This window comes from Dipodomys merriami, unplaced genomic scaffold (assembly GCF_024711535.1).
Source record: "Dipodomys merriami isolate MVZ:Mamm:240054 unplaced genomic scaffold, mDipMer1.0.p SCAF_3, whole genome shotgun sequence".
NCBI classification, from domain to species: domain Eukaryota; kingdom Metazoa; phylum Chordata; class Mammalia; order Rodentia; family Heteromyidae; genus Dipodomys; species Dipodomys merriami.
The window spans coordinates 13293334-13305231 of record NW_027204492.1 but is presented as its reverse complement, the minus strand read 5'-3'; the positions used below and the strand labels follow the sequence as shown (position 1 = coordinate 13305231).

At 46.1% G+C, this 11898-nt stretch overlaps 1 protein-coding gene across 1 annotated transcript; it reads right to left on the bottom strand.

The window, feature by feature from the left end:
* Positions 1-3388: 3388 nt before the first annotated feature.
* Positions 3389-4921, bottom strand: Gpr101 (G protein-coupled receptor 101). The gene has a single exon (XM_070038900.1). The coding sequence runs from the start codon at positions 4919-4921 to the stop codon at positions 3389-3391; it is 1533 nt and encodes a 510-aa protein (XP_069895001.1).
* Between the last annotated feature and the right edge of the window lie 6977 nt (positions 4922-11898).

Sequence of the window (11898 nt, the reverse complement as noted above, 5' to 3'; positions counted from 1 at the left end):
CTGAAGGGCCATCACAGCAAGGGGAAGGGAGTGGGTCAGGGGAAGGCAGCAGGCCAGATGAGAGGCAGGGAGCTGGAAGAGCGAGGGACTTGCCAGCAGCTGGTATTGGTTGTGTCTTAGAGAAGAAGGAAACTCACCTCGCAAAAGTCACAAAGCCCCAGAAGCCCCGAGCTTACTGTTTATTACTTGCCTTTCCAAGCTTGTTGAAATTGGTGTGTTAGTCAAAGCACCTGCGACTCGTTGGCAAACTAGATGCTCTATTATTCTTAAATAAGGAAATCGTTAAATTTAAAATCACATCATTTCAAATTCTGGTTTTGTCTGGCCCCCATCATTGAATGGGACTTTTAACTGCACGTATGAAATAGCCTTGGCAAAGGAATATGTCCTTTAAAAACATTTAGGGGAATCTATTGCACATAAGTGTGCGTGTGTGTGTGTGTGTGTGTGTGTGTGTGTGTGTGTGTGTGTGTGTGTGTGCCTTTGGAAGGTTTGCAAATGGCAAGACAGTATGTGCATTAGACCCTCATTAACTTGATAGTGCTTTATTCAAAACAGCACAAGATCATAAGCAGTTTCTATCTCCAAGCTAACCAAAGGCCCTATTGTTCATTAAGAGGAAATGTCATCAAATCACAATGCCCCAATTCAAAGATCCTCTTTTCCGGTCTTCACTGCTGAAGAATCCAATTTGCCAAAAAGATGGAAAGTGACTAAAATAGGGAGAGGGGGAACTTTCAAAGGAACAGGTGAGTCTAGCACCCTGGAGGATGTTATGTGTGCTGTCAGATGGACTTACCACACTCGGACAGCTGCTGGGTCCATTCTGATTTGGAATTTTGACAAGCAATTTTCTCTGACACACTTTGAAGGGGTTGAGCTTTAAAAATAAAACAAGAAGTTCACTTTCAACACATGGTTGGAGACACTGTTTGAAATCCCATTTCCTCTCCAAGTAAATAAACATTTCTTCTTTTTCAAGAACAGGCTATAGCCACCCTGAATTTCTCTGACCATTATAGACCTGCAAGGCAATACCCGCCCTCTACAAGAGGATTGATAATATAAGCCATTTCTTCTCTCCCAGCTATCCTTTAAGGACAGATCAATACAAGACTCTGCCAATAAATCAGCATAATAAATTTATGACTATTAATTGGCTTTATAAATTTTGGTAAAAAAATAAATGACAGTGTGAGGTTGAACTTCAGCCCACATGCCTTGTCTGAAATATCACGAGTTCCAAATTAATGGAATTGAAATTAATCAGGTTTTCACAGGCATATTGATTTAACAGGCTCAACATGGTGTGAGTCTACTCCCTCTTCCCCTACAGTCTAAGCATGATAATTGCAAGGTTCCCATGTAGACTTTTCCACAGCTGTTTACCTCTCCCCCTTGAGAAGCTCCATGTTGGAATCTGTGAGGAGGAAGAGATAAAGTATAAATGAGCTGGGCATTTATAGAAATGTTTGAGTTCGAATATAGAAAAGTTGAGTTCTAATAAAGACATAGCAATCCTACAAGAATGGGCCTAAACTCTGAATATGGTCATTGTTTAACACAACCACCTGATTAAGTTTTTTTTCCACCAAATACCCTTTCTCCTCCCTCCACTGATGTGGACAGTGGGTTTCTGCATTCTCAATTGGTTGTCAAGTTGCTTTCATTTGGTTTTCAGGAGGATCAAAGTTACTGGCTTAGCAATTTAGGGTTCTTTGTTATTTTGTCTTTAGATATGCCTGTGCTTTCTGAAAAACCCAAGCATATCTTTGCCCAAAGTGCAGTGCAGAGTGAGATCTGAAAAATCTCCCTCTGTTCACTCTATTGATAATTTAGATAGTTTCCCAAAGTGATGTACTTCTGTAGTCATAATTAGGTTAAGTCTGACCTGAAAATGCTTTGATTTGAAACTTGTTTGGAATAGATCAGATGTTTGTTGGGTATTGTGAAACCATTTTCTGTCATTTCTGACTCTTACATACTCTCTTGCATCTGAAGAGAGCTTAAAAGCTTTAGAGAGAGCTTCAGGTTGAAAAGACATATGGGTATGCCAGGAGGAAGAAAAATGTTCATCCTGCTCTTAGTTGTTCTTCTGGCCAAGAACCTATTTCTTGTCTATTAGGTAACAGACACAAATGATTGTTTTAAAGATATTACCCTTTTTCTCTGTGGTACTGGGGACTGAAGCCAGGGCCTCATGCTAGCAAGCATTGCATTGCTTGAGCTTTGCCCCCAGCCCTTTTGTTTTTATTTTGCTTTTGGGCATTGGGTTTCACACTTTTTCTGAAGTGGCCTCCAACTTCAGATCTCTTGCCTCCTGGTGTACCTGGGTTTACCTGGCCACCAGGCCCATAGCGTATTACTCTTAATCATCAGTGTCAGTTTTTGTAGAATATTGGCCACTCCTAGTTGAATTTCTTTTTTCTTTTTTTTTCTGGAAATACTGCTTGACAAAAAGGCTTATTTGACACAAAACAAACCAATACACAAGATCTAGAAGATTCTTATGAGCATCCTAATTCAGTCACAAAGGGGGAAATTTTAAAATAATGGCATGATTTCTGTCCCAGTATTATTTAAATAGAAGACAGAAATATCTTAGTGTCTATTGACAATTTTCCATTTGCACCAAGTGAAGTCAGTACCAGCCAATACATAAGCTGAGGATTGTAAATCCAACCATTCCACCCCATGGATGTGGTGTGCTATTCTTTCATTTCTTCCTGTAGACTGGCTTCTTATTTGCCCTCCCACATTTCTGGATCCCTTTTGAGGATCTACAAATGATGTTAACTAACTGCCTGTTAGACAGGTATATTGTGGTCTTAATTTTCATAACAGTCTTTGGCACCAGATCGTGGGGCTCTTCAGTGTAGAACTTGGCTCCAGACGTTGATCATTCCATAAAGTTCTGCTTCTTGGCCTTCCTAAATGATTTAGTCCACTGCTTTTCTTTGTTTAAGGTAAACTGTAGCCCTGGACCATGAGCTCCTGACTTGAGGGCTAAATAGTCCTTAAGTCCACAGATACCATGTTCCCTTTTTCTCAGTGCTATTTTGTAGCTTTGGGTAGACAGGCAGAATACCAAGTACAAGTCCGAAAAGGATAGCCCTTGTTACCTTAACAAATTTAGAGCCTAATAATTGGGTGTGTGTGGGGGGGAAGTAATTTCAGTCAGAATCCTCAAGTCCTGGCTTTGAGGGAAAGACCCCAGTTCTTGCTTCTTCCATAGATTTATCTACCTTGTGGGAAAGGATGTATGTGCAACCCCTTTGCCTGCAATGATATGGGTTGGCATTAATGAGCTTGCGGGTGATGCACTGAAAAAAGAAGCCGCTCTTGTTTTCTGTCTTGTGGACAGTTCAATGTTTGCTTCGAATCAACTTTAAGGGGAAGTAGCAGAATCACGGGAGGGAACAACCTTGCCTTCGGTACCACGCTCGGTGCCAGCTTCACTTCCAGGGAGCTCAGGGTGGCTGTCTTCTTTGGGGGGCTTTTTCTTGCAGAAGAACTTCTTCAGCATATCCTGGATCTCCTTCTTGATTGTCTTGTGCATGTAGCCATAGATATAGGGGTGAATGCAGCACTGCAGGAAAAAGAGCCAGATTATTATAGTAATCACCCACTGGGGTACTGTGGTCTGGATATCCACCCATACAGCCAGGACTGCTAGAAAGCAGTAGGGCCCCAGAGATAGCACGTAGGAGAAAATGATGAGAAAGATCACTTTGGCAGCTTTGCACTCGTAGCACCGGGGCAGTGGAGGGTCGCTGTAGCTGTTTCGGCGACTGGCTGGCAGACTCTCCGGAATGTGCACTGCTTCCACATCATCTGCATTGAAACGGACCTCATCCTCATCAAAGTCCATGTCAATATCCCCCAAGTCAATGTTGCACTGATGGACCTCCGTCCGGCCCTCCTCTGCCTTCATGCAGCTCTCCACTTCGATTCCACATTCCCCATCCACGCTCCCATTACTGACCTCTTTGCTGCCCTTGGGGTCCACCATCCCCTCACTGATTTCCATGCTCTCCACTCTGCTCTTCAGGCCGTTGACCTTGGCCTCTGTGACACCCATCTCCACCTCCACGCTGCTGCTTTCCTTAGCTTTGCCTTCCCCTTCACCCTGCCCACAGAGCTCATTCTCATCCTGGAACTCATCCTTCTCTCCTTCCCTTTCATTCTCATTCTTCACACAGTCCTTGACCCGCACCCCCAATCGGTGGCTCTTAACGTTATACAGCAAGGCATGCTGTCGCCGGGCTGCACCAAACACCACAGAGTAGCAGGCAATCATGACAATCAGGGGAACGACAAGAAAGGAGACCACACTGACAATGGTGTAGCTGGGGCTAGATCCCCAGATCATGGAGCAGAGGGCATTGCGCTCATCAAAGGTAACCTGGCCCCAGCCATAGAGTGGGGGTGTGCTCTGCAAGATGGCCACGATCCACGTGCCATAGAGGAGAACGTAACCACGGCGCTGGGTCATCTTGGATGGGTAAGAGAGAGGGTGAATGATGGACAGGTACCGATCTATGGACACCACCACAATGGTGTTGACACTGGCAAAGGCAAACAGGTGGGTGAGGCTAACCAGGGCGGTGCAGAAGTGGCTATTGAGGGGCCAGAAGAGAGGCATCGAGGTGGCCACTACCCAGGGAGCCACGAGAGAAATCTGCAGCAGGTCGGTGACGAGGAGGTTAAAGATGAAGCGGTTGGTCACCTGCAGCAACTGCGGCTTGCGCTGCAACACCAGCGCCAGCACTATGTTGCCAACGAAGGAGACAGCTAGGAAGATGAGCAGCACGCTCGCGCGAATGATACCGTGAGCCACGCTGATTGGCATCTTGGAGAGGGGCACGCACGCCTGGCTGCTGTTGGTCTCGCGCGTGTTGTTGGGGCAAGTGGATGTCATCCCGATGGCTGCACCGCTCCTCAGGGGAAGGGTTCACCAACTTGCCCCGTACTGGGAACGAAAGACACACGTGGGGGAGGACGTTGTTAGTCTCTCGCTGAGAGCCTCTGCAGGCAGCAGCGGGGATATAGGACCTTTCCCACCGACCCCCTCCCTCCCTCCCACCTCGCTTCCCCACCACCATCGCGCGCGAGCGCAGCCACAGTCAGAGCAGTTTCTCTGGCTCCTTCTCTTAAATCTCGGAGGGGGGGGGGTGGGTGTCTCTGCCGTGTCCATGGGGAGGGGGTGTCTCTCATTTGCTGTCCTCTGTTTCTATTGCTAGTGCGGCCTGGAGGTCTCTGTGCACGCCCTTACCCCTAATGTGTCTCACGTTGTGTCTGGGTCTTGAGAGTTTGGGTCTGTTTCGCTGGCGCATGCGCGTGCGCGCTGGTGCGCTCTTTCTACCTGCCTGTTTATCATGGTAGAATTTTGTGAATGTCCTGTATCTCGCTAGCGCACTTTCCGGGTATCTCTCACAGTGTCTCTGATGTTCTTTCATCCTTGTCTCTGTCCTCTCCCTGTTTCTCACTTGTTCGTGCCTAGTTCGTGTATGTCGCGGTTGCGTTATTCCCGCCTTTCCCTAGTATCACTGTGTCAGTTTCTGCGGGTCTTTTTCATGAGGAAACTTTCTGGGTAGCTGGGTGATTGCGATGCACCGTGTTCCTCCGTCTTTTTTCCTCTTCTTCTTTTCTAGTCGTATCCCCGTCTCTGTCTATGTTATGGTATATTATTTGCTAGTGCGCATGCTCCCTCCCGTCTAGTCTGTTTCACTGGATTTCACTGTCAGTCCCTCACGTCCTCTCTGGGCTCCTAACACACCTATCCTGCCTTGCGGGCATTAGGTTTGTCTCTTCCCAGCGCCATGTCTCTCCAAGTCTCTTGTTTCCTGGCTTCTATCTCAACATGACTCCCGCGGCTCAGTGGCACCTGTGCCCTACACTTTCTGGGATCATCTTTTGTCTATCTTGGCCAGTCCTCCTCCCCCCCCCCCCCCACTGTCCACGACTCCTCATGCCCAACCTCGCTCGTGTGCTCTGTGTGCGCGTCGTCCTTTTTGGTAGGGCTGTTGACGCTGCACTGTGTGTCTCACCTGTCTCTGCGTCTGTCTCTCCAGCTCTCTGTGTCCCAATCCTGGGACTCCGCTAAAGTCTTTCCCGTGTATTTTGGACTCTCTCTCTCTCTCTCTCTCTCTCTCTCTCTCTCTCTCTCTCTCTCTCTCTCTCTCTCTCTCTCTCTCTCTCTCTCTCTCTCTCTCTGTGTGTGTGTGCATTTTTGATTCTCTCCAACCTTCTCCGACGGTCTCTCCCATTGTTTTTCCTCCAACTGGATCTCTGATTCCATCTCTGTCTCTGCCGACTTTATTTTTGTCATGGAAACCGCCGCCGCCGCCTCGGGCTTTGCGGGATAAAAAAATGCCTAGTTTCTCAGCAGCGCAGCGGCGGCTGGGGCAATGCCGGGAGGATTGCTGATTGCTGATTCCTCCTGCCCCACACTCTCCGTCCTCCCTGCTTTCTCCAGCTTACCCCGGGGGACGATGGCGCTGGGGTGGGGGAGAGAGCTGGGAGAGCATGCAAGACGGGATGCAGGGAATCTAAGAGAGACTAGGAGAGAAAGAGAATCAGAGATAGGGGATGGAGAGACAGGGAGAGAGACAGGAAGAGTGAGACAGTCAGAAATGAGGAGGGACATGCAGGGCAAGTGAGAGACAGGGAGGTAGAGTTAAAAAAATAAAAAGGCCAAACAAGAGCGCGACAGAATGAAAGATTTAAACAGGTAAAAGGACAGATCGTGAGAGGTAGAAAAATCAGAGACTGTGGAGACAGGAGAGAAACAGAGAGAGACAGAGAGACAGACAGAGACAGAGAGAGACAGAGACAGAGAGAAGAGAGAGGGAGAGGGAGAGGAGGGAGAGAAAAAGAGATGAGAAGTACAGAGGGAATGAGGAAGCAGCAGCAGATTGAGCGGGAAGGAAAGAACACACTAAAGAAAGTGAGAGGGACAAACCCGAGGGGGACGGGACGGCGCTGGGGGTCCCTGAGCGCGCGCGCGCCCCTCATGCGCCTACGGGCTGCTGCACAGGGGACATTGGGGCTCCGGAGCTCACGGACCGGCCGGGCGCGGGGAACCGCGGCGCCCGCCAGGAGCACCACCGGGCTGCTTACCTGTTGCTGCTGGACACGTCGCGCTGCGACTCGGTCTCTCGGGGCTCCCCGCGCGGATCCGGCAACCTCTCGGGATGCCGGCGGGCTGCGGGACTCTCACCGAAGTGCCGGGAGTAGCGGGTGCGGCGGGCGCGGCGGGCGCGGGGTACGGAGCCTGTACCCGCACGTCCGGCCTGCGCGCCGCGCTGCAAGCTCTGAGCAGCAGCGGGGGCGCGCGGCGTCTTATGGCAGCGCGGTGCCCTCACCTTGCGGCGCGTCCCCCCCCCTCGGTCCCCGCCCGCGCCCGTGACGCACGAGGCCACAGAGCCCAGAGGAGCTGGGCTGACGGATGTGTGTGTGTGTGTGTGTGTGTGTGTGTGTGTGTGTGTCTGTGTGCGCGCGCGTGTGTGTGCGTGTGCTCCAATGGACCCCGCACAGATTTTCTCACTCTATGTCCCACCACAGGTCCCCCAAACTCACAAACTGGGGATATCTCCATAGTTGATGTTACTGCGCGCGCGCACACACACACACACACACACACACACACACACACACACACACACTTGCCAACTCTGAATGTTGAGCTAGGTGCTGGTAGCACATCTACACAGTCTTTCCAAAGAGAGGGGATGGGACTATGGATGTGACCTCCACAGCTCCCAAAGTATAAACTGCGCTTGGGCTCAGGAAAAAAATCACGAATATATATATATATATATATATATAATGAATTTCTCTAGCACCTAGGAAAAGCTAAGCATTTCATGTAAGACAACCCACTAGCCATATTGTTATATTTAATGGAAGTCTGTCAAAATCTCTCTCTGTCTCTCTGTCTCTCTCTTTGTCTCGGTCTTTCTCTCTTTTGCACGCATGCTTGCACACACATACACACACACAAACACAAGCTGTTTTTTTTTTCTAATAGAAGAGGCAGTGGAATCATTACCCCAGCTTTGTGAGGTAAGTACGGCTATTATCTTCATTTTATAGAAACAGGAGCACAACTTGCCCAAGTTCAAGTGAATACTGCGATTGCACCTGTTCTTTCAACTAAGGCATTCTGGCGTCCTCAAATACATATTGGGTGTATGGAACATTTCAGGCCTGAGGAGGCAGCACTGCATGAAGCATTCTCCCCCATTGCTACCTCATCAGAGAAGGTGCCTCAGATCAGGGATCATTTACATTGCATTCCCCAAACATGAGAAAGCATTTTTCTAGCCAGGAGAAAGAGAAGAGTGGGGGGGGGGAGGGAGGAAGGATGCTTTGTATTATGGAGGTGCACAGACAAAGATAGGGCTACAGGAGATGGCAATAGACCTAGGTTGCAAAGACAAATACAGTGTGCTATTGTATGCCACAGGCAGATCTAGAAAACCCTTTAGTGCCAAACTTGGGACTTGGAGCTTTATCTAGAGATCCCCCGGAGGACTGTTGGACATCTGTATTATTATGAATAATTTTAAACACACACAAATGTAATGAATGCAATTACATAAACTTTTATATTTCCCATCATCCAACCTGAGCAAGAACATGTATTTGGTTATCCTTGTTCATGGATGGCTTTTAAGTTAGGAAATATGACAAAGTTTCTGGTTCTCTAGGGTCTCCTAGAAGCAGAGCTTGGGTGGAGGGACAGATGGGTGTCATAATGGACAAACGGCACAGAGGAGGCTATAGTAGGAAGCACTAGGGGAAGGAATTGACACAGGAGGGGAATATGGCCAGCAGGCATTGAAGGTAGTATACGATGAGCACAAGAGTGCTCAGTTGAGGGACTGGATAGTGAGAATTCTCCCTTTACATTTCCTGCCTCTGGGTTAGGGACATGAGACATGTATATAATCAAGCCTTAGGATGCTCTTTGGATTTCAAGTCCTATATTTGCTCTTAGATCATTTGTCTTTTTTCCCCTGCTAGGCCTCATTTTTATCTTCCTAAGGTTGAATAGTTAAAAAATAAAGCCTGTTCATTTTTCCTAAAGACAGTTTCCATGATAATCACTCACAATTATTAATTCCTAGCTTCACACTGGCCATGCTGCAGAATCCTGGGTGGCACACACTGTCAAGTACCAGTTGGTTTAGACTTGATTATTTGGCAATCATTCAGGAGGCAGTCAAGCTGCTAGGAGAACACCAGAAACAATGTCCAGTTATTTCTGACCTTTCCTCCTTTTTATTTACCTTCTGAAAATACCCTGAACTGCAGGACTCCAGCAGGGAACACATAATGAGAGACCCAGTATGTATGTGTCCAAGGTACCTTAGAAGGACCAGCTCGTGCAGTCTGTAGCTATATTCCTGGGTGCTATGGCCTCTAGAGAGGAAGCCATTCTGCCTTGTCTGCAGGAGACAGTAAGAATGGCCAGGAAACATCCAGAGAGAAATGGAAGCTACTTTTCTCTACTGGACAATGTTTGAGGGTGCTTAATTCTCTTTGTCTCCTTTACTCTCTTTCCCCTAGACTTGAGTAGTGTCCTTGAATTTCCAAGTCACGTAACTATAAGCTCGCCAACTGGGGGTATTGGGGAAAGTAGATTGACTTCTTGCCCTGACAGCACAGTTTTGCTGGCTTAGAAGAACCCTTGAACTGGCAAGTTTCATTAGATTCTGGGGGAACTCTTAGGGGTGAAATAAAATAGTTTGAGATGATGGATGGCTGAAGAAGCTACAGAGCCCATTTCTCTAGCTTCAAAATTTAGTAGCGGCAGAAGTAAAATTGAGCTAAGTGGCATTAATGAGCCAGAACTGGAGGGCAAGAAGCCACTAAGAATGAAGGGCTCTAGGGCTTGAGCCCAATCACAACATTGTTCAGCAATATGCTAGACTCATTTGTTTACTAGTTCAGTAAGCTAGACATGTTTACCTTATTAGACCAGCAGCATCAATTGATGTACCAGAGGAGACAGACTGAAAGACAATTGGCCCACATGGGTTTTAGTTTGAATAATAATGGTAGATGCAACAGAACCTTATTGCCTTCTGTGTGTCAAGCACTATGCTTATGTGGTCCTATTTAGTCCTTGATGAAACTGAAGGTTAAGACAAATCAATATAGTCTTTGCATCCAAGACATGAAACATATGAAAAAAGCCCTTAAGTTTTACCCATCACTCCACTGCTCTCAAGGTACATCTTAGGGCTGTAGATGAAGCTAACTTGTGCCAAGCCCAGGGAACGATCCTCAGCTCTAACCCCCAAAAGCAAGCAAGCAATGGCGTTAAAATGTAAAAAAAAATGTTTTAGAATCAATGTAAGTGCATATAGAGTGGTTAAGTAACTTCTTCAAGGTCATATAGAATGGAAGTATTGCAGCCAATAGTTAAAACTTGTTCAGACTTTGAAACAGGGGTAATTTATAGATTATTTTAAAGTGTCTAGAAGCAAGAGAAAAAGGCTCCTGGAGATGTAGTTTAATTAAAGTCTGGAGTCCATGTAAAAAGAGAACAGAAACGGCTAGAATTGTGGGAAGATAACTGCAGCTGCAATAGCAATGGCTTCTTTTTGTAAGGTACATGGTTCCTGTACATGGGGGAAATGACTAAATCAGTCAGCCTAAATTCTAACTTACATTCCTTCCCACTTACCAAGTTCATAATAAGTCAATGGGGAAAATAGATGGTTTTCTTCTGGAGTACCTACCTGTGTGAGTGTTTTAAATTTTTCAGTGTTATGAATTACTCTGGTAGTATTCACTTAAGAGCAACCCCTAGGATCTGTGTTATAAAAAACTCAACCAAAATCAGCCATTATCTGGGTGTAAGCTGATATTGCCCATTCTGTAGGCTCAGGTGTACACAAAGTTCAGGTAATACATTGACTTAGAAAAGAAAATGAGTAGAAAATAACTATATGAATTAAAATAAGCTGGAAGCTTGATTTTTTTGTCTTAATTTTTTGGCCCAGTCACTGTGTGACTTTGGGGCTCATCCCTTTTTCTGAACCTGGGGGGAGAAAAGTAAGAATGAAAGTATTACATAAACTTTAAGGTCTCTGACGGGCTGTGACCTTGAATTCCTTCTTGGATCTGGTACTGTTAAAAATCCAAAAATTAATTTGACAGAGATAGACTGTTTCTGGCCAAGAAATAAGGACAGAAACTAAATTTTCCCTTCTACCTTAAACAGCTCAAAAAGTGGACAAAATATGTGAAGTGCTAATTTTCAGACATTTGGAGAGCATACAGTACAGGCTAATGATATTTAAGAAAAAGGAAATACATGAGATTGTCCAAGTTTACCACCCAGAGAGTTTTGTGTGGAGGAGAAAACCAGGAAGAACTGGAAGTCTTCCTAGATTGAAGATACAGATTTCAGAATTTAAGGGAAAGCTACTGAAGGGGAGATTCACATAAAGAAAGCATTAGAAATTTATGTAATATCTCCTCAAATCTTTGGATGAATACTGATCAGTACACGAGTATGAGAAAGAACCACTTGAAAGAAGTAGGTAGAGAGGTATTTAGAGCTCATTCAGCACTGGGAATAGCTCAGTTTTCCAAAGGTTAGAGAGAAAAAAAAATCCTTCATAATATCCAAAGTATCAGTTTGAATATTCAGAAGAGGATTGCCTCCGTGGTACAGACATTAGCCTTAGTATAAAATTTGCTCTTGTCCAACTAGCAAAGCTTAAGTCAAGTGTTGAAAGGATCAGTCTGTTTCCAATTTAGAACAAGACTCAGCAATACTGAAAACAATATCCAACACTCCACAAGATAAAACTCACAAAGTCCAAAATAACTCGTAGCATACAAAAAGGAAGGGCTGGGAATTTGGCTTAGTGGTAG